At 41.2% G+C, this 23,548-nt stretch overlaps 1 protein-coding gene across 4 annotated transcripts in view; it reads left to right on the forward strand.

Annotated features, from left to right (window-relative positions):
• Positions 1–23,548, forward strand: part of Heatr5a (HEAT repeat containing 5A) — a 106,840-nt gene that overhangs the window by 60,470 nt on the left and 22,822 nt on the right. For 2 of the 4 annotated variants that reach the window (XM_057782434.1, XM_057782435.1), the window contains exons 20-27: positions 519–708; positions 1,659–1,828; positions 4,953–4,979; positions 7,524–7,659; positions 12,305–12,484; positions 19,466–19,705; positions 21,090–21,271; positions 22,306–22,374. In XM_057782434.1, coding sequence (XP_057638417.1) covers positions 519–708; positions 1,659–1,828; positions 4,953–4,979; positions 7,524–7,659; positions 12,305–12,484; positions 19,466–19,705; positions 21,090–21,271; positions 22,306–22,374 — 1,194 coding nt within the window. The remainder of the gene's footprint in view (positions 1–518; positions 709–1,658; positions 1,829–4,952; positions 4,980–7,523; positions 7,660–12,304; positions 12,485–19,465; positions 19,706–21,089; positions 21,272–22,305; positions 22,375–23,548) is intronic. The other 2 variants (XM_057782436.1, XM_057782437.1) reach the window with 1 other exon arrangement.

Here is a 23,548-nt window from a genome sequence, read left to right on the forward strand (position 1 = left end):
ATACACACGGAAAGAATATTGTATACATAATACATAAATAAATAAATATTTTTTAAAAAAAAGAGCACTGGCTGCTTTTCCAGGGGGCCTGAGTTCAATTCTCAGCAACCACATGGTGGCTCACAACCATCTGTTATGAGATCTGGTGCCCTCTTCTGGAAACAGAATGTTGTATACATAATAAATAAATATGTTTTTCTTGTAGAGGACCTGGGTTCAGTTCCCACCACTCACAACCATCTGTAACTCTAGTTCTAAGGCACCCTATACCGTCTTCTGGTCTCTCTGGTCACCAGGTTTGCATGTGGTACACCTATATACATGTAGACAAAACACCCATACACATGATATAAAATAAATAAACTCATAGGGTTCACTTACTCTCTTTCCAAATTAGCAGTAACACATCCATCCCTTAATTTCCGCTGCTTTTTAATTTGCTAAACAAAGATCAGTTTGGTGCCTTTTGTGTTTTGCAATGCAGCTATGGCAAGTTTATTTCCTTTCTGTCTTTACAGACCTGGGCCCTTCACTCTCTCTCCCTGACCATCGACTCTGCTGGTGCACTCTATCACGTCCATGTGGAGCCGACCCTGTCGCTCATCACCATGCTGCTGTTAAACGTGCCTCCAACTCATGCTGAAGTGCACCAGAGTCTTGGCCGCTGCTTGAACGCCCTTATTACCACATTAGGCCCAGAGCTACAAGGTATGCAGAGGCCATTTCCGTGGTGTTTTACATGAAGGTACACATGGAGTTAAGTTCACGTCTTAGTCTCTGTGCTCAGCATGTAGCAGGGGCTCAATATGTCTTGTCAGATGAAGGTTTCAGTTCAATCAGCCTGTTGTCTCCTACCCTGAAAAGTTAAAAGTGCCATATTTAGAAAGATTTGTCTTAAAAATACTTGCCTAAATAATTTAAGTGGCAAATATAAAGTACAGTAGCATAAAGAACTCTCCAAGAAATAAATAAATCCGAAGTCTCAAATAGTTAAACCTCTTCAAATCACATGGTATATATATGAAATATATGAAAATAACACTCAAATGATGCCAGCAAAGTTCAATTGATTGGCAATGTCTAATTCTACTTTTTACCAAATTTTGCTTTTCATGAATATTTTAAAAACCTGTAAACAGTTCTGAATTCTTCTAACAAACACTTCATTTAGAACAAACTAGTTAGGCTAATGAGATGGCTCAGCAAGCAAAGGCACCTCTTGCCACACCCCTGAGTTTGAGCCCCATGATCCATTTGGTGGGGAGAGAGGACCAGGTTGTCCTTTGATCTCCACACACTCACTGTTACATGCTCACCCCCCCACATAAATACACACAAAGCAAGAGTCATTTTTTAAAAGGTTTAAGAATAAGATAATCTATCACTACTACCTTACTGTTCTTCCTCTGCTCTGTGTGTGTGTGTGTGTGTGTGTGTGATACACAGGCTTCCCACATTCTAAGCATATGCTTAGCCATTGACCCATGTCCTAGACCATGTCTCTGCTTTTGAGGTAGAAATTTGATTTGAGAAATCTATGAAGTAATTTTAATGAATTTTGAAGTCTTATATATGTTTAGAAACTAATGGTTTTATAGGTCAATAATTAAAAGCTCTGGCTTTTAATAACTTCACCTTTTGGCTTTTACTAATTCCAGGTAACAATACTTCTGTGTCCACCTTAAGGGCTTCCTGTCTGCTGGGTTGTGCAGTGATGCAAGATAACCCAGGCTGCCTGGTCCAGGCTCAGGCCATCTCTTGCCTTCAGCAGCTTCACATGTTTGCTCCACGACATGTCAACTTGTCTAGCCTGGTCAGCTGCCTCTGTGTGAGTATGAAATGAGTGCCTAGTTTCTGAGCCTTGAATTTATTCCGATTTGATTATTTTCTAGACTATGTAAAAAATATGCTATACATATGACTGGTTTTTTTTTTTTTTTAGTTTGTTTTAGAAAAAGGAAGGGCCACTTTCATGTATCTGCCTCTAAGCCTGACATACATGGGTTCACTTTTCTGCTATTGGTGTTGAACATAAGTCCTGGAATATTCTATTCATTCGTGAATGGGGACACTTACTGCAAGTGTTTGTGTGGTCCTGTCTGCCTGCCTTCCTCTGCTGCTCTAAGTGCATCACAGTTCTGTCTCAGAGGTAAAGGAGTTTGCAGATGGCTTAGTGGGTGAGAGCTTGCTGTGTGAGCATGAGCACATGAGTTCAGCTCACCACACCCACATAGAAGCTTAGCTGCAACTCGGGCATAGAGACAGGTAGGTCCTGGGAGCTCAGGGGCCAACCAGTGCCACTGAAGTATCAAACTCTAGGCTCAGTGAGGCTCAAGAGAGTCAATACAGTAGAGCGTCATAGAGTAGGACACTGGAAGCCGTCTGATGACCTCCACAGCCCTTGCAGGGCCATTGCCTTCCATACAGTCCCCCACACACATACACAAAGAAAGAGAATGAGAAATTAAAATACCTTTGTGTAACATTTGTATGTAACACATCAATATCTGGGTCTTTATATAGAAAAATAAAGCCAGCCAACCAGAAGTTCTGATCAAGTGGTTCATTAGCCATCTTCACTTTGATGATTTTCTTTTGGCATAGCCAGTGTCTGTCTAAATTTGCCTCAAAAATTGAGCTCCAGGATATCAGTAAATATAGTCCAACACAAAATTGCAAACCTACCTAAATTGTTATTTGTAGGTTCTTTTTGTTGTTGGAAGGGCGTTGTTTCTGTTGTTTTATTTCTAACTTGACTGTGTGGTTCCCAGCATGGATGTTGTAGGCGGTGTGTCACCGTGTCAGCCTGTTGCACAGACAGATAGGCCGTCCTTTCATTTCAGAGCTTGAGGCAAAATGCGTAGTATTTCAGAGCTAGTCTTTAAAGGATAGTCTGAGGACCACAGCATCAAGCCATTCACTAAATTTAGTCATGGTTTGGTGTACTCTCCTCTCTCCTGAATTCCTTGCCCAATTGCCATCTTCATTATTCTATTATGGTCCTGGTAAGTTTTATGGCCTGATCATAGGCATAATTTTGTCACTTCCTAGTCTCCCATACCCTCTTCCAGGCTTGGCTATGTCATTTGTTAAATCAAGGATTACACAGATGCTGATGTAGCGACACATGGACCACACATTGAAATAGCATTGACGTGTCTGAAGCAATGCATAATATTAATTATTGATGCTAATTGTCATATAAAACTTTAAAAAGATGATATGACTAGCAATGATATGATATGAGTCTTTTGTGTGTTGGGAACAGCAAAGGAAAAGATTTTTATCTTCACCATTCAAAAACAAGTTCTCCCAAGATATTAATTTCTGCAAGCAAAGAATTTTTGCAGAATTATTATTGAAAAAAGTATTTTATTTATTGCAAGTTGATCTGACATTAAGAAAATGGTAGTGTTGCTATATTTAAATGGAGATTAAATCCCTACCCGATATGTGAACTCTCTTACTGAAGTTTACTAAGAAGCAGAATAAGATTACCACCCAGTAATCTATGATGACTAAGGCCTCATCAGGGCTATTACCTTTTTCCTTTCTCATGCATGCCAAAAAAAAAAAAAAGGCTACATGCCAGGTGGTGGTGGCACATGACTTTAATCCCAGCACTTGGGAGGCAGAGGCAGGTGTATTTCTGTGAGTTTGAGGCCAGCCTAGTCTACAAGAGCTAGTTCTGGGATGGGCTCCAGAGCTACAGAGAAACCCTGTCTCGAAAAGCTAAAAAGAGGGCTGAAGAGATGGCTCAGTGGTTAAGAGCACTGCCCTGCCCTTCCAAGGGTTCTGAGGTCAGTTTCCAGCAACCACATGGTGGCTCACAACCATCTGTAATGAGATCTGGTGCCCTCTTCTGGCCTGCAGGCATACTTGCAGACAGAATACTGAGAATACTGTATACATAATAAATAAACAGCCGGGCGGTGGTGGCGCACGCCTTTAATCCCAGCACTTGGGAGGCAGAGGCAGGTGAATCTCTGTGAGTTCGAGACCAGCCTGGTCTACAAGAGCTAGCTCCAGGACAGGCTCCAAAGCCACAGAGAAACCCTGTCTCGAAAAACCCAAAAAATAAATAAATAAATAAATAAATAAATAAATAAATAAATAAACAGATTTTAAAAAAAGAAGAAGAAAAACTAAAAAGAAAAAAAGCTACATATGAAAAACAATCTGCTACATTTAAAATAGAAACCATATTTTAAAATGGTTTTCATTATGTTAAAGTAATAATTTGATTAGCAATTTATTCTAAATTTATAGATTGAGTTTATTATATTTTACAGTATTTCCCTAAGTAAAGAAATTGTAGCCGGGCGGTGGTGGCGCACGCCTTTAATCCCAGCACTTGGGAGGCAGAGGCAGGCGGATCTCTGTGAGTTCGAGACCAGCCTGGTCTACAAGAGCTAGTTCCGGGACAGGCTCCAAAACCACAGAGAAGCTCTGTCTCGAAAAAGCAAAAAAAAAGAAATTGTATATCATCATTGGGGCAAGATACACTAAAGGCTCCCTGCTCATTGCACGCGTCTCTCCTGTCTGAACTTGGACTTGGTGACACTAGCACTTCTGAGCGCTGTGTGCTGCGGTGAACTGTGTAGCACGGTCCAGATTGCCTCTCCCACACATATGGCTCCTGGGCCTGCTTTGGAGCTGAGGCATATGAGCTTCACGGAAAGCCTCATTAGTACAGTGGGCATTCATTCAGTCCTTGCCTGGTTCATATCTTTACATCCTGAATTTGTAATTCACGTATTTTCAAGATCTTACCTCAGCTCTTACCAAGTTAGAAAATAAAACGTTTGTGGCCACGTTTTTAGATTGACACTAAACCATTTGAAGGATAACTCAGCCTTTATATTTGAAGCTTAGCTGATTGCTGTCGTAGTCGTCCTAATACTTATATTTTGATTTTGTCATGACTGGTCTGTCATTTGTTTTTTGTGCAGGAGATCTTGTTGGATAATTCTGTGTTGGTAGGTCCCTGACCCCTGACTCCTAACCTTGTTGAGGTTTGCAGTGCTGTTTTTTCATATTGTTTTGGTTGCAGATGTTTTCCCTGCATTTCTGTGTTTTAAGCTAACCATTAATGCACAAGCCAGTATGCATAGCATGTTTCTTGGTGTTTATTTAATATTAGTGTCAACAGATCCTTCCTAACCTTCTCCAGCTGGTACACTTGCTCCTTGCACTAAATTTTGCAATATTTTTATTTAACATATTCATTTCATAAAGAAATTATAATTATGGTTTGATTTGGTGTCTGTGTTTTGCCTGCTTCGTTTGCCTGCTTTAATCCAGCCTACATTCCTTTTCCCAGTTGACTTGCTGGAGAATGACATAGAGATGTGAAGCCTCCCATTTGCTCTGTGTGATCGCCCCCAACCTCTTTTCTCAAACACATGAAGAGTATTTCTCAGCATGCTTTTTTTTAAAGAATTGTTTAGCTGATGAATGCTGCACCTTCCTTGTGTGACATGCTCGTAAAATTCCAATCAAAATAACTAACATATTATTCATTTTTACTTAAATTTTCATATAGAGTACTGTTTCTAATCATTAGCATTAACTACAATAATCTTGGGCACGAGTAGACTTGTTCTTTATATTTTAACTGCTGTGTGGCTCTATATACTAGTTCTAACAATAGAAGTCTTAAACCTGACTGTGGCGACATTACCTTGAGAAATCTGTGAATGGCATTCTCCTCCTCCACTTGTGATGTCTAATGAAGCATACTCACAAAGCAGACTCCATCCACCCTTTGTTTCACTGATGACTACCTAGTAAACTTATAAACTTAGAGCCGGGCCTTCTCTGCATGTGTTCCTGTACAGTGGACAGTGCCTGCCACCACCCATCTTGTTTTTCTCTGAATTTAGGCTCACTTTCTACAGCAAATTCACCCACTTCAGTCCTGTTTTCCCATATATACCACATCACCAGGTCTCTGTCATAGCTGTACCATGTTTGTCGAGTTTTCACATGAAAATCACTGTGTCACCGTGCAGTGAACTGAGGTGAAGCTCTGCAGAAAACGCGTGAGGCTCTGGCTCCAGCCTTCCGCTCCTCCAGACATAAGTTATTGTAGGGAAAATACATTTTATATCTCTACATTTTATATTACTTAGGAGGTCCTTAAGTAAGCCTTTGTCTCTAGGATCGAGGCATGGTAGGCGCTATGTCTTTAAGTAGAAGACTGAGACAGGAAAATTGTGAGTTTAAGGCCAGCCTGGACTGCATGGCAGAATTCCCACTCAAAAGAAAAAAAAACTAGCCCAGCAGTGGTGGCACATACCTTTAATCCCAGCGCTTGGGAAGCAGACACAGACAGGTATCTGTGAGTTTGAAGCCAATCTGATCTACAGAGTGAGTTCTAGGACAGCCAAGGCCACACAGAGGAACTCTTGTCTCAAAAGAAAAAGAAGTTAAGAAATTTGTATCCAGAAACTTCTGATTTACAATTGATTATTTGAAGTACACTGCCAAACTTATCATTTGCTACAGATAAATATATATAGCTGCTGCCAAACCCATTGTGATTTGCATATATTATCTGTAGACATATGTTACATGTATGTAGACATGTATGTAAAAGTTGCTGTTCTTTGGTGTTAATAAAGAATTTTTTCTAAGAGGCTGGAGCACTGGCTGCTCTACAAGGGGATCTGGGTTCAATTCCATGCATCCAGGTTGCAGCTCACGGCTGTCTGTAACTCCAGTTCCAGGAGAGCCAACACCCTCACACAGGCAAAATACCAGTGCACATACAATAAAAAAAAATAGGTCATTTTTAAATTTTTTTTAATTTAAAGACTGTTTCTGATCAATTTTCCTGAGTGAAATTTATTTGAAAATGCACTTTCTCTGTGATACTGCTGTGAGGAACCACACCTATCAATCACTGAGTCTCGAGTGTCCCTGTTTGTGGGTCTGCGGCGAGTACTTGGCATGTTACTCTATGTTAACTCGGCAGTAGTTCTGTGGAAGCCAAGATCCAGAGAGGCTAAATAACTTGCCCAGGTCACACAGCGAGCAAGTGATAGGTGGAGGGTTCATACTGAGGCTTCCTGACTCCAGAGCTTCCAGCTGAACCCATGCACTGTTTTGCCTATGTCACTGTGAATGTGTTCACTTCATAGGGAACCATAAGCATAATTGCATGAATACAATGTGTGAGTCCTTCCAATTGTTTCTTTTATCTCAGAGCTATTTTTATCTTTGTCTTCTAACTTTGTCATAGCTGTTGCTTGGATTGTGTGTGTGTGTGTATATATATATAGTGAATAATTTAGTATGTGTATTATTCCTTGAGCTGTTTTGAGTTGTAATTGTGTATTCTAGAACAGTTGAAAAGGTTTTGCTGTATTTGATAAATTGTGTCCAGCCCACTAATGAGCTAAAAAGAATCAGAAAGTCCAGTGAATGTGTACTGAGTGCCACCAAGAGGCCTATATGTATTAGACCTACCGAGTGCCACCAAGAGTCTTAGCTTTCATTCCCCACATCTCATCTTTCAGGTGAATCTTTGTAGCCCCTACCTGTTGCTGAGAAGAGCAGTGCTGGCTTGTTTGCGGCAGCTGGTGCAGAGGGAAGCAGTTGAAGTTTCAGAGCATGCTGTCCTGCTGGCCAGGGATAGCGGGGACCTGGCTGCAGGTGATTCTTTTCTTCAGTAATAAGAATTTCCATGTATACATGAATTTTTTTAAGTGATGACTGTCGTAGGGTTTCTCTTACTGTGAAGAGAAACCATGACCACGGCAACTCTTATAAAGGAAAACATTTAATTGGGGTGGCTTGATTACAGTTCAGAGATTTAATCCATTATCATCATTAAGGGGAGCATGGCAGCATGCAGGCAGACTTGGTGCTGAAGAGGTAGCTGAGAATACTACATTTTGCAGGCAAGAGGAAGTGGTGTGAGACACTGGGTGGTATCTTGAGCATTTATGAGACCTCAAAGCCCACCTTGAGTGACAGCACAGTTCCTCCAACAAAACCACACCTACTCCAACAAGGCCACACTCCTAATAGTGCCGCTCCCTTTGGGGGCCAGTTTCTCTAAAGGCTGGATTAAAGGTGACACACAACTTTAATCCCAGCACTCCGGAGGCAGAGAGGCAGGTGGATCTCTGTGAGTTCGAGGCCAGCCTGGTCTACAAGAGCTAGTTCCAGGACAGGAACCAAAAGCTACGGAGAAACCCTGTCTCGAAAAATCCAAAAAAAAAAAGAGAGATTTTTTTTTTTTTGTCCCCTCTTCATTCTAAAGCAGAATTCAATATTGCTTAGTAAAATATGTTGGTTTTCTTCTTTATTTATGCCTTCAGGTGTATGCCTGTGTTTGGGTGTTTGCATGTGTGGGTACAGGTATCTGAGAAGTTCAGAAGAGGACATTGGATTCCTTGGAGGTGGGATCTTAGGTGGTTGGGAACAAACTCAGGTCCTCTGGAGGAGCAGCAGATGCTCTTAACTACAGAGCCATTTCTATAACCTCAGTAACATTTAAATATATACCTAGTTTTGTGCATTGCTAAGAATTGAACCTAGCGCCTCAGGCATTCTGGGCAAGTGCTGTGTCACTGAGCCACATTCCTGACCCATATCCCTCCATTTTAGAACTGATAAAAGTAACTCAAACTTAATATAATTTTAACTGTAAGTAATAATGTTATCATATTCTTGTATGTATATTTCCAAAAAATACTGTCATACATTTAGAAAGTCACAGCTTTTGCAAAGCTTCCCAGCTAAAGCTTTCAGGTCCATAATGTGTTTACTGTCAAAGCCTCTTCTGTTTATTCTATTAGTACATTGAAACGTTTGTGCTGGGTGATGGTGGGTCTGGAAGGAGTTTAGGGGGAAGAGTAGCTTGGCGAATATGATCAAAATTGTTGCATGCATGTGTGCTGGCTTTTACATGTTCTCTTAACACAAGATAAAGTCACCTGAGATGAGAGAACCTCAATTGAGAAATTGGCTCTGTAAGATCGGCTGTAGGCAAACCTATAGAACATTTTCTTAATTGGTGATTGATTGGGGTATGGGTATCCACCCATTGTGGGTGGTGCCATCTCTGAGCTCATGGTCCTGGCTGCTATAAAAAGTCAATCTGAGCAGCCAGTGAGCAGCACCTTTCCATGGCCTCTGCATCAGCTCCTGCCGCCAGGATCCTGCCCTGTGTTAGTTCCTGTCCTGACTTCCTTTGTTGAGGAACAGTGATATGGAAGGAAGTGTGAGCCAAATAAACCCTTTCCTCCCCAAGTTGCTTTGGTCATGCTGTTTCATCACAGCAACAGTGACCCTAACTAGACAGCATGTATGAAATTCTTACAAGTTAATAAAAATAGTACATTTTGGAAAAACTCTGCTGACTTGGGTTACTCAACATGACTGTTGAGTTGTAATAATGTCAGGTCTTTCCCCAAAGGAACTTTTTAGTTTTTATTTACAACCAAAATTGTCTGTATCTATTGCTTTAGATTTTGCTGGTGTGAACATGTTGTTAGTAGTATTAAGTTATGTGCGCACACACACGTGTACACACAAACATACACAAAGAACTAGAAGAGGGAGTAGTTAGGAAGGCAATGTTTTGTTGTTGTTGTTTTTCAAGACAGAATTTCTCTTTATAACAGCCTAGGAACTCGCTCTGTAGACCAGGCTGGCCTCAAACCTCAAGTGCTCAGATTAAAAGCATGCACCACTACTGCACACACACCCCAGGGGGGCAATTTTCTGGTTTTTTAGAAAAGATGTATTTATTATGTTTTATTTTGTGTGTTTGCAAGTGAGAGAGAGCATCAACTACTGAGCGAACCCATATCCTCTGCAAGAGCAGCCAGCGCCCTTACCCTTCAAGCCATCTCCATCTCCAGAGCCTTCATTTCTCCTTACATCTTTTGAACATTTTTTTTAAAAAATGCTTTTTGGCCAGGAAAAAATAAAATACTGCATTAACTATGTGAGTAAAATCATACTCACATATACATTGTCTTATTCCTTTAAAAAAAATTTTAAATATTTATTTATTATGTGTACAATATTCTGTCTTTGTATATGCCTGCAGGACAGAAGAGGGAACCAGACCTCATTACAGACGGTTGTGAGCCACCATATGATTGCTGGGAATTGAACTCAGGACCTTTGGAAGAACAGGCAGTGCTCTTAACCACTGAGCCATCTCTCCAGCCCTCCTTTAAAATTTTTTAATGCTTGGTGCTGGAGAGATGGCCAGCAGTTCAGAGGGCTTGTTCTTACAGAGGATCCAAGTTCAGTTCCAAGCACTCACATGGTGACACACAGCCATCAATGACTCCGATCAAGGGCCTCCAATGCCCCCTTCCTGCCCCTACAAGCCCCAGGTACACATATAGTGCATACGTAGACATGTGGACAAAACACTCATACATATAATCTAAAAAAAAAATTCTATATAAAAATTTAATATTTAAAACTAATTGAAAAGTTGAAAGAGCCATGCAGTGAATACATAATTGACCTTATCTACATCTTTAGGATGCTCATTGTGTATGTGTCTCCATCCATATTTACAGCACCGATTGTTGTCATGCCATTTCTAAGCAGGCTGTAGGCCTCACAGTTAAGTCTACACACTTCACCTTGCATTCTCAAGAAGGGCATTGTCAGGCCGGGCGGTGGTGGCGCACGCCTTTAATCCCAGCACTTGGGAGGCAGAGGCAGGCGGATCTCTGTGAGTTCGAGACCAGCCTGGTCTACAGAGCTAGTTCCAGGACAGGCTCCACAGCCACAGAGAAACCCTGTCTTGAAAAACCAAAAAAGCCGGGCGTTGGTGGCGCACGCCTTTAATCCCAGCACTTGGGAGGCAGAGGCAGGCGGATCTCTGTGAGTTCGAGACCAGCCTGGTCTACAGAGCTAGTTCCAGGACAGGCTCTAAAACCACAGAGAAACCCTGTCTCGAAAAACCAAAAAAAAAAAAAAAAAAAAAAAGAAAGAAAAACCAAAAAAAAAGAAGGGCATTGTCTTCCATGCCAGACCCTATTTTCCAACCCAAGAAAATCAACAGTGATTTAGTAATATCATGAATATACAGTCCTGAAGCCCCAGTCTGTGACTGTCTTTACTCAACATTAGTTAGTATATCCTCTTATGCTAATCTGAAATATCCCTACTGCTCCCTTCTGATCTTTAAGATAGTTGTACATTTAGAATATAATTGATTTTATAAATGCTAAGCTGAGCTAAATCTTAAAGAGAAACTGTACTGGTTTTTGACTTTTTCAGAATTAAAGGAAGTAGATGAAAGATTGAAGCTGTTTTTCTCCTCTGAGTTGCTGTGTTACTCTTTGGTGGGGATATCGTATAATGATGTACATTAACTCAGAGATTGACCCCATTCACCAGTCAGTAGTTGTTTACTGTTTAATGTGTTTTTTTAAAAAAAAATAAGGAACTAGCAAGGTGGTTCAGTGGGGATAGGTCCTTGCCGCTAAACTTATGACCTGAGTTCAGTTCCCGGGACCCACAGTTGTCATCTGACCTCCACACGTGCATGATGCACACACAACCACTAATTAATTAATTAATTAGATGTGATTTTTAAATTATTTAGATTTTTTAACTGGATTTGGTGGTACAGTTCTGTAATTTGCCTACTCGGGAGACTGAGACAGGAGGATCTCACGTTCAAAACTTAGCCTGGATTCATTCCCCAGTAGCACCCAACAAATCAGAGCCTTTATACTAGAACAAGGAAACTTATTGATCATGTTTACTGGTTTGAATTTCACTTTAAACCAAAAAAAAGGACTCTAATAAATAATAGATAAAATATATGTGTGCATTCTGAATTGCTGCATTGACCATTAATTAGATAATATTTAACCTAATTAAAGTGACATTAACAACTTTATAAACTTTTCATTGTACTTATATGTGGGTTTGCACGCATGTGGAGGTCAGAGTAGTCAGTTGGTTCTCTCATTTCCTTCATATGGGTTCCAGGGTTGTCAAACTTATCAGCAAGGATCTTTATGTGCTGAATTGTCTGGATGGCCTTATATCACTAGCTCTTAAAAGACTTAACAAAGTTTCTTTCTTTTTTTTTTTTAACGACTATGCAGGATTGTAAGTAACCCCAGAGGTTGACTATGAATTAATTTCAACTTCAGCAGATTAAGCACAATGTCTAGGCTAATCTTTGAAGTACATTGATCGGTGGTGTTACTATCAAGTACAGTGATAGTAACCGCTGAACTAAGTGCTTCCCAAATGGCAGTTCTGTCTTCTGTGTTACTTAGATCATCGGTTTTCTTCTTGGCAGATGCTAACATCAAAGAAGTGGGCCTTGAAGGGGCGCTGCTGGCCTTACTAGATAAAGAAACAGACAAAAGCTTATGCCAGGATATCAGAGAGACTTTACATCACATGCTGACCTCTATGGCAGTAGAGAAGCTGTCCTTTTGGTTAAAACTTTGTAGAGATGTGCTTGCTGCATCGGCTGGTGAGTACTGGGAATTGCTAATTACAGCAGTAAAATCAGAAGAAGAAACCTAGTTGGAAATGGTCTGCCATGGACAACTGTTTCTCTTCTCTGTTTAAGTATTGTGTGGTCATTGCTTTCTTCAAATGCTACATCTTGTTAGAGTTCTCTTGGATTTCCACAACATAAATATAATGATTAGCTTGTTTTTTCTTCTTTTGTCTTAAATAATTTTTTCTGTAATAATTTTTTTGTCTTTTTGAAAAAAGATTTATTTTTGTATATGTGCATGGGAATTTGAGCATGTATGAGTGTAATGCTCTCAGAGTCCAGAAAAAGGTCGCCTAGAGCTGGCGTTGCAGGTGGTAGTAAGCTACCGTATGGGTGCTGGGAACCATTTTTTTTTCTTTTAAACAGAGTCTTTTTTTTTTTTTTTTTTTTGTTTGTTTTTGTTTCTCTGTGGTTTTGGAGCCTGTCCTGGAACTAGCTCTGTAGACCAGGCTGGTCTCGAACTCACAGAGATCCTCCTGCCTCTGTCTCCCAAGTGCTGGGATTAAAGGCGTGCGCCACCATCGCCCGGCTAAACAGAGTCTTATATGTAGGCTAGTCTCACATAGACTGGTTTTGTCTCCCAAATGCTGGAATGAAGGTTGTGTAACACAACACTTGGCTTTTTGTTTTTGTTCTTTTTATTTTGGTTTGGTTTGGCTTGGCTTGGTTTGGGTTTGATTTATTTTATTTTGCTTTTCAAGAAAAGGTTTCTCTGTGTTCCAAACAGCCTTGACTGCAGGAACTGACTTTGTCAAGCAGGCTGGTCTCAAAATCAGAGCTCCCTGGCCTCTGCCTCCCAAGTGCTGGGCTAAAGGTATTCACCCCCAGGCTACAGAGATGGCTCAGAGGTTAAGAGCACTGACTGCAGCTTTTATAAAGGAGTACATTTGATTGGGGCTGGCTTACAGTTTAGAGATTTAGTCCATTGTCATCAGGGCAGGAAGCATGACAGTGTGCAAGCATACAGGGTACTGGAAAGGGAACGGAGAGTTCTACATCTTGATCCGCAGACAGTAGAAGGAGACTGTGTGCTACACTGGGTGTAGCTTGGGTATAGGAGACCTCCAAAGCTGCCCCATAGTGACACAATTCTTCCAACAAGACCTTGTCTACTCCAGTAAGGCCATGCTTCCTAATAGTGCCCCTCTCTACGGGCCTATGGTGGCTATTTTCTTTCAAACCACCACATAGTTATATCATTTCTTTGCATATATTATAAATGATTGAGAGATTGCTACATGTCATCATAATAGAAGAGTTACCATAGTTCACATTTTGTGATTCTGTGAGGCCTTGGGCTATGTAATGAGCTGACAATACCAACACTCAATTATTTTTTTGTTTGTTTGTTTTGTTTTTATTTGATTCTTTATTCTCTGGGGGCCCACCAATCATCTCCCAAATAAATCACATGGAGTCTAATTCTGTCTTTATTCTTTCTTATAAATGCCTTAGCTTGGCTTGTTTCTAATCAGGTTGTTTGTTTGTTTGCTTGTTTGTTTGTTTGTTTGTTTTGATTTTTTGAGACAGGTTTTTCTCTGTGTTACAGCCCTGACTGTCCTGGAACTAGCTCTTGTAGACCAGGCTGGCCTCAAACTCACAAAGATCCACCTGTGTCTGCCTCCCGAGTGCTGGGATTAAAGGCGTGTGCCACCACCTTCTCTAGCCAGCTTTTCTTAAATTAGCTTATCTACCTTTTGCCTCTGGGCTTTTACCTTTTTCTACTATATATTCCTTTTCTTTACTTTTTACTCCATGTCTGCCTGATAGAGTGGTGGGGTGACTGCCCCCACATATCTTCCTCCTTTTCTTATTCCTCTATCTCTCTTCCCAGATTTCTCCTCCTGATTATTCTCTTTACCTGTCAGCCCTGCCTGTCCTTTCTCCGGCCTCACTGTTGGCTGTTCAGCTCTTTATTAGGCCAATCAGGTATTTTAGACATGTTCCACAGATAAAAGACTGTAACACATCTTTAACTAACATTCTACAACACTCAGTAGTTGACATTTTGAACAGTCTGGTCTCTCCACAGTTAATAATGTTAATTTCAAATAGTGTTAGATCTGTATTAGTCAAGAGTAACAGGATTTACAGATTGATCCTGTCTATATGTATATATAGACAGGAGGTTTACTAGAATGGTACAGACTGTGGTCCACCTAATCCAACAATGGAAGCCTACTAACCCTTGGTTCAAGAATCCAGTAGTTGTTCAGTCCGCGAGGCTGGATGTCTGAGCTGATCTACAGTATATGCCAGAATCCCACAGAAGTAGGCTCTAATGCCACTGATGTAATCGACGTGCTAGAACGGTGAGAGCGAGCAGGCGAAGAGCAGCAGCTTCCTTCTTCCATGTCCTTACATAGGCTGCCAGCAGAAGGCATGGCCCAGAGTAGATCTCGATTAAAAGCTTGTCTTCCTACCTCAAAGATCTGGATTAGAAGTGACAGTCATTCTTCAAATTAACCGGAAATCCCTCACAGGTGTGCCTTCCATTTTTGGGTTTTGATTCAAGATGTAGTCAAGTTTACACCCAAGAATAGCATCACAGATGGCCAGCGTGGGCTGCATGTCTGTGATCCCATCCCGTGGAGATACTGGCCAAAGGATAAGGAATTCGTATTGAGTTTGGGACCAGAGTAGTCTGTATAAGGCTACCTGGAACAGAAACAAAACTGGGATGCTGGCACATGTCTGTAATCGCAGCATTTGGGAGATCAGAAATTAAATGCCATCCTTAGCCACATAGCAAGTTTGAAGCTAGCCTGGGATACCCTGCCTCAAAAATAAAAATTTAATTTAATTTAAAAATTAAAAAATGCCGGGCGGTGGTGGCGCACGCCTTTAATCCCAGCACTTGGGAGGCAGAGGCAGGCGGATCTCTGTGAGTTCGAGACCAGCCTGGTCTACAAGAGCTAGTTCCAGGATAGGCTCCAAAACCACAGAGAAACCCTGTCTCGAAAAACCAAAAAAAAAAAAAAAATTAAAAATTAAAAAATAAAATTAAAGAATTCAATAAATATTGAAAACCATGTTATTTGACTAATGTCTTAGCTTAATAAAAAGAATATGTGTTTGAGGTCTTAAACTGTGTCTCCTTAATTTAAGTGAAAATGAGAAGAGAAAAAAGAAATGTCAGGCAAAATGTTTGGGTTTTTTTTTTTTTTTATGCATTAGTGTTTTCCCTGCATGTGTGTCTGTATGAGGATGTCAGATCCCGTAGAACTGGAGTTATGGTTTAAGCTGCCATGTGGCTGCTAGGAATTGAATCCAGAACCTCTCTGGAAGAGCAGCCAGTGTTCTTAATCACCAGTCTCACCAGCCCCAAAAAGTAATTTTTTTAATCTGATGTAATTTTTTTGTTGTTGTTTTTGTTTTTCGAGACAGTGTTTCTCTGTAGGTTTGGAGCCTGTCCTGGAACTAGCTCTTGTAGACCAGGCTATCCTCAACCTCACAGGGATCCTCCTGCCTCTGCCTCCCAAGTGCTAGGATTAAAGGCGTGCGCCACCACTGCCTGGCTCTGATTTAATCTTTTAACTCACCCTCTGAATAGGCCGGATTATTCCTTTTTACAGAGGAAGTTGTCTTGAACAAATTAGTAACTTATTCAAAGACACAGATTCAGCTCTTTCGCCGTCTGTTTCCCTTTCAAACCTACTTATTTTCTCAGCGTCCCAGCACCTTCCAGTGTGGTCAGCAGAGGTCCCTCGTGGTAAACCATGTGAAAGGAGAACGCACTGTGGCATTCCTAGAGATTTGTCTGTTTTGTCCGATTTGACTTTTTTTTTTTTTATTAATTATGTATACAGTATTGTGCCTGCAGGCCAGAAGAGGGCACCAGATCTCATTACAGATGGCTGTGAGCCACCGTGTGGTTGCTGGGAATTGAACTCAGGACTCTGGAAGAATGGCCTATGCTCTTAACCTTCTCTCCAGCCCCGATTTGACTTCTTAGTGGTTGGTCCTCCTGTGATCTGTATGTCTATAAAACCTGGTAAGGCCTTCTGCTTTGAAAGAAAATGTCGCTCTGGCTGGAAATTCAGTGGTAGAGCACTGCCTTCCACGTGTGCTGCCTGGGGTCAGACCCCAGGGAGAATCAGGTTCATCCTCAGCTACATCACGAATTCATTGCCATCCTGGGCTACATGAAACCCTATCTCAAACCAAAAAACTTAATTTTTAAAAAATGTGTATATAATTAGATTGATTTTGTTTCTATTATCTTTCTTATTTAAATTTTTTTCTGCTCTTTCTGCCTCTACTCCCTGAGTACTGGGATCCTGGTGTGTACTGCCATGCCCAGCTTTTCTTAATTTTGAATTTGTATTCCCTTAGGCTCCCGACTCAGCTGTGTTTTGTCAGTAACATTTCATTTTGTTTGCTCTGGCACCTCCCTGACCAAAAATCACAGAAAATGATCCCATACCTAGCATTTTCATTTAGTAGCTCATGGCTTCTGGGAGCAGTATCCATCCAATACCTAAGCAGGATACCCTCGTTCAAACTCATTAACACACACATACACACACTTCAATTAACAACTCAAAAAAGGTCATTTACCATGATATGTATTTACTATCCCTACTTCGACTCCTTTTCCCCCAGCATTTTCTACTTCTGCTTTCATATGACATGTTCCACACTCCTCTCACCCTCTCAAGGGCCTTTCTGGACTCCTGGCCGCTACAGACACTCCAAACTAAACATACAAATCTAAAAATTTGAAACTAGGATCCTTATGAGAGAGAACATGAGCCATTTGTCTTTCTGGACCTTTTTCAATTCAGTATATTTCCAGTTTTGTCTTCCTGCAGAGTTCATAATTTCATTTTTCCTCTCAGCTGGATAAAATCCCGTTTATATGTACATTGTGTGTATATACCACATTTTCTTATCATTCATCAGTTCACGAATGTGACAGAGCAGCATCAAGTGTGGATGAGCAGGAACCTCTGTGCTAGGACATGGAGTCCTTTGGGTAATTCCTAGAAATGGTGCAGCTGGATCATCTGCTAAGTCCCTTCTAGCTTTTTAAGAAAGATACATGCTGCCAGGCGGTGATGGTGCACGCCTTTAATTCCAGCACTCCGGAGGCAGAGGCAGGCGGATCTCTGTGAGTTCGAGACCAGCTTGGTCTACAGAGTGAGTTCCAGGACAGGCTTTGAAGCTATAGAGAAACCCTGTCCCAAATAAAAGAAAGAAGGAAGGAAGAAAGGAAGGAAGAAAAGAAACTTCCATGCTGATTTCCGTAGTGTCTGTCTGTTTGCACTTTTGCCAACAGTGAATGAACAAGGTTCCTCTTTCCCCACATATGTGTAAGAGTGGAGATTAAAGAACGGGAACCAGAGGTGGGAAGAACACGTAGGGAGCTAACTGCTGCCACCCCGGGAAACAAGGCTCTGCCTCTGTGGTTCTAGCAGACTGCACCTGGTACTGCCTGAGGGGCTGAGTGGACACCATGTTCACTGCAGCCTCCTTTTGTTCTGGCATGTGGAACGGGGTGATTATAAATCTTTTCCTGGTGACTTCTTTATACCCCTGCCTTCTATCTTGACCTCTTTTGATACTGCAGGTCTGGTTTGTTCTTTGTGTTTTGTTTTTGTTTTTTGTCTTTTTATTAATGCTCTGTAGTTTGACTTCATCCTTTCTTATTGGGAAAATGTCTTTCCATCTCTGTAGACTGTTTTTTTGTTTTTTGTTAGTGGCTTGAACTCATCTGCTTGTCTCTACCTTCAGAGTGCAAGGAACATTCTGGTTCTCATCACCACATCTGGTTCTGTATAGACTTTGTAGTCACAGTGTGTTCTTGGCTAAAACTTTGTTAGTGACTTCTTTGCTATTCTAACACACAGCAAAAAAATGTGGAAAATATTGACATATACAAGAAACTTTAAGAATAATAGATTGGGGGCTGGAGAGATGGCTCAGTGGTTAAGAGCACTGGCTGCTCTTCCAAAGGTCCTGAGCTCAATTCCCAACAACCACATGGTGGCTCACAACCATCTATAATGAGATCTGGTGTCTTCTGGTCCTCAGACATACAAGCAGGCAGAACACTGTATAAAGAATAAATAAATAGGCCGGGCGATGGTGGCGCACGCCTTTAATCCCAGCACTCGGGAGGCAAAGGCAGGCGGATCTCTGTGAGTTCGAGACCAGCCTGGTCTACAGAGCTAGTTCCAGGATAGGCTCCAAAACCACAGAGAAACCCAGTCTCGAAAAACCAAAAAAAAAAAAAAAAAAAAAAAAAAAAGAATAAATAAATAAATAATCTTTTTATAAAGATTAATAGGTTGGTTTGTTTTATGGCATTCATTCCATTTAGTTTATAAGGTTAACAATTGTTAGCCAGTTAACAAGTGTAGGCTTGGTGATGTATGTCTTTAATCCCTACACCTTGCAGGCAGAAGCAGGCAGATCTCTAGGAGTTCAAAACCAACTAGCACACTGACCCTGTATCAAAAGAAAAAGTTAACAGTTAATAAGAGACAGTTCCCTGATTGGTAACTAGAAGCATAGTTTTGAGACTATAATAATAGCAGTGAATGTTCTACCAAAAATGTGTGTGTGTCCCCTGACTATTTCAGTAGGTTCAAGAATCTCCATAAACCCACTTAAGGCCTTATTGTTGAGATTTTGAATTTTATTAAGTACAGCCATCTTCATGCAAGGGATTAATAATTACCACAGTATGTGGTAATTTTATCATCATTATTGGTGTGTGTGTGTGTGTGTGTGTGATTGGAGTGCACATGTACAAGTACATGTCTGTGGACGTCAGAATGACAACTCATTGTTGCCAGTTGCTATGAGACCTAATTATCTTATGTTATCATAAAGGTGTTGATTGGTTAATAGTAATTCTAGTCTGCATTTGGAGTTGTATTTTGTGTTCTTTAATAGCTGTGTCTTCCAATTAATTGTAGTTACTTATGTTTTCCCTTGACGAAGATTTCACAGCTGTAACTTGCCTGGATACAATGCAAGAGGAAGAAGGAGACAGAGGTGACGACGCCTCAGCTTTGACCAGCAGGACTGATGGGAAACCACACCCTTTCAGTAATCCTAGATGGGCCACCAGAGTCTTTGCTGCTGACTGTGTCTGTAGAATAATTAACCAGTGTGAAAATGCAAACCGCGCCCATTTTGACATCGCTTTGGCACAGGAAATGAAAAAAAGTGATTCAAGAAGTAAGTGGCACGGAGCAGAACAGCCAGGATGAAAGCAGAGACCTGACTGCTATGGTTCCCACCTAAAATAAAGCCTCAGCCCTGCCGGGCCTTATTCTCGCTGCATCAGCCTACCGCCTTCTTGCACTGTATTCAGATAATAAGATATTTATTACAGGTTCAGTTCCTGGAACCTGTATGGTAGAAGGGAAGAACCAATTCCTGGTGGTTGCATGCACTATGACACACATGTCCATAATATACATGTGCACATGCGTGCACACACACATTAGAAAATGTAATATTTTTTTAAAAATTTAAATCAAAATGTTGGTGTTGCCAGTCTGAATATACATTGTGTTTAATAGTTTTCAAGCAAGCATTTATTTTATTTTTTTATTTTTATGTTGGTTTTTTTTTTTTTTTTTAAGAAAGTAAGCTATCTTTTTTCATTATACATACCAATCCAAGTTCCCACCCCCTTCCCTCCTCCCATTCCCTCCATATACCCTCCCACACCACCCCTATCCAGTCTTCAGAGAGGGTAAGGTACATTGCTTTGGGGCCGGTCCAAGGCCCTCCCTTCTATATATAGGCTGAGCAAGGTATACATCCAAAGAGAATAGGATCCCAAAAAGCCAATACATGCAGTTGGGATAAATCCTGGTGCCACTGCCAGTGGCCCCGCAGTCTGCCCCAGCAATTCAACTGTCAGTCACATTCAGAGAGACTAGTTTGGTCCTATGTGGTGGTTTTTATTGTGAACTCTAACATGTTTTCTAGGTAAACGCTAGTTTCCTAAGTGCTACTGGAACCCTTAAATGATTTACTTTTGTTTCTCCTCAGAATTTTTATAGCAAGAATATGCTTTAGGAATGAAAGGAATTTGCATTTTTCATTTCTGTAGCTAGAGTTGTTTTTATATATTTCTGTGTTTGACAAGACAGGAAAAACATAATCCATATAAAGAGCCACATGGAATCTTTTAAAGTCCCTTGTCACCAGCTTGTCATAAAGAGAATGAATTACTGCCAAGTTCGTCACACCCCGAGCTCTGCTAAGTACAATTAATTCATGTGCTCTTATCGGACAGTCTGGACAAAGTGTTTATTGAGGAAACTGCTAGCACTTGTTCTTAAAGACTGTTAATTCTGCTTTGGGCTTTTGCACAGCTATATATATATATATAACATTTTGGTTTCAGATGGTTTTGTGTATATTTGAGTGTGCATTAAATTTAGCCTGAAAGTCTATTTAACACAGGATGAAACAGAGCAGTAAATCAAATCAAGAGAGCCTAAAAGCAAGTGTGGGCTATGAAATAAGGAGAGAACATTATCACGTAACGCAAATCTTAGTTTCAGCTTATTCTTCTTCATGATAATGCATATTTTTCATCTTCTAGATGATTTTTTGGTGCTCCACCTTGCTGACCTAATTCGCATGGCTTTTATGGCTGCGACAGACCATAGTGACCAGCTGCGTCTCTCTGGCCTTGACACGCTCTTGGTTGTTATTCGGCGGTTTGCAGATATTGCAGAGCCGGAGTTTCCAGGTCATGTTATCCTGGAACAGTATCAAGCCAATGTAAGCAATGTTAGTTCTCCTGGTACTACTAACACACACACCGACAAAAGCTATGAAGTCATCTCACGTCACTTGTTAGTTCATAAAGACTCTCTTCTGACCCATGGCCCTTAACATCGGTGCATAGAAAATACATGTATTTGTAGAACAAATCTAATAGCTAGCGTTTGATAAAGCTTCAAGTAAAATCAAAATCATATATTTAAAATAGTAGCTTATAACCTTAAGGATTAATTTTTATAATTAAAACCTTTTTAATTTACAGGAATGGACATTTTTTAGTAAATAAATTTTTTGCAAAATGTCTGAGTAAGCAACATAACAGTAAATAACCGGGCTTTGCCTTCCTTACTCCCAGATTAGAGTGCTGCATGCAACCTCCCTTGGGATTTATTTTTCTACATTTAGAAAAGAACCTGGTTTTATGATCTTTCTGTGTTTAATAGTCCAAGGATGGAAGTAGAACCGCCCATCTTGTAATCTGTCTGTTGATTGACAGGTAGTTGGTGATAGTTAGGAATAAGCAGACCCTGTAGAACAGTTCTCTAGTTGGGTGGCCAGCTCCATCACTTCTTCCCAGCAAACAGAGCCAGTGTGTGCATGGGGATGTAGCCAAAGAGGGGCTGCGGTGCATGGAATTACCGTGTTGGAACAGTGCTATACCAGCTTGGTTATGTCCTCATAGAGCTCCAGGTACAAGAAACACAGTTTGACAAGAAAATGGGGGATTCTCCATGCTGGCTTTACTCCAGTACACACACACACACCTCTGATTGGTAACAAGACGATTCTTCCCACACTCAGATCTTTACACAGAAAATAGCCCCTCTTTAGCGAAAGTCTTGAGAGATTTGGGTACCTGGAGCCAGTTACTAGCTCCACAGCAAAACACATACCTTCCCCAGAGGCAGAAATGTGCTGTCGTAAGGGGCAGACGGGAGTAATGGGCCACGAAACCCATCCTGAATGGATGATTTCCAATGTTAGTGATACTCTCTTGTTGATGTTTGTCAAATCCTGTGATTCCTTGTCAGGTTGGAGCAGCGCTTAGACCAGCCTTCACTTCAGAGACACCGCCTGACATCACTGCCAAAGCCTGTCAGGTAAGTGGATACAGAGTGGAAACTCTAAGAAGGGAGTCCAGAGCCAGGCTGGGCTATGTTCTGAGCTCCAGTCTCAGAGTCACACCGGCACACCCTTCTCCTTTCCTTTGGACATTTGGGAGACAGCCTGCTTCTTCCCCAGTGCATGGTGCCCCAGGCTGCGAGAGAGTCCCAGCTTACTAGAGCAGTGTATGTTGATGAGCCTGTCAGTGTTTCTTCTGCCCCTGTCACAAATACTGTCACAGCTGGGTGTGGTGGACACGCCTTTAATCCTAGCACTCAGGAGGCAGGCAGATCTAACACTGAGTTCGAGGTCAGCCTGTTCTACACAGTGAGTTTTAGGACATCCAGGTCCAAAACCCTGTCTCGAATAACCAAAAAATAAAGTAGAAATATTGCCACAGCAAGTCATCCCGCATAGGGCCTGTCAGTGGATACACTGCACGGGGGGAGGGGAGAAGGTCAGAAAGGGGCAGATTTATAAAACACACCAGCAGTGTATGCAAGCACCTGCTTTCCCCATTACCAGCAGCATTATGAGCTACCAGACTTTTATTTAGACTTTGATTGACTAAAAACGGTGTGTCAGGAGAGCACAGGTTGGCATTTCAAGCAAAGTTAAGCATGTTTTCCTGTCTCTTAAGAGCTGTGTGATACAGTTGGAAACAGCGGGCATCCTTGGCATGGGTGTCAGCCACTTAGTGTACTGCCCTATAGGTGACCCGAAGGAAAAGTTATAGACATAACACAGAAACTTAGCTTGCAGCAGTTCCTTCGTCTTTCTTTTTCTTTTCATTATTCTTGGAGGCTGTCTCGTGCTACAGTTGAGTGCAGGCCCTCGTGCGTGCCATCTACAGTGTGTGTTCTCTCACTGGGACGCCTTCCCAGCATTCACCTTCTTTTTACCTGCTTGAATTTTGGAGCTATTGGAGTGCAGGCAGTGTATGGACTGTGTATTAAGGAAATTTTGCTCAAAGCCCTTAATTTGGCATCTCTTTGTATCAGTGTTCTTTTTATAAACCACCTGAAATCTTAGTAAATGAGACAAGAATTAAATAAATATATGTAGGCCAGGTAGGACACACCAGTACTCAGGAGGCAGAGACAGGCAGGTCTCTGTGAGTTCAAGGCCAGCCTGGTCTACAGAGTGAGTTCCAAGACAGGCTTCAAAGTT

Source organism: Chionomys nivalis, chromosome 10 (assembly GCF_950005125.1).
Source record: "Chionomys nivalis chromosome 10, mChiNiv1.1, whole genome shotgun sequence".
Classification (NCBI taxonomy): Eukaryota; Metazoa; Chordata; class Mammalia; order Rodentia; family Cricetidae; genus Chionomys; species Chionomys nivalis.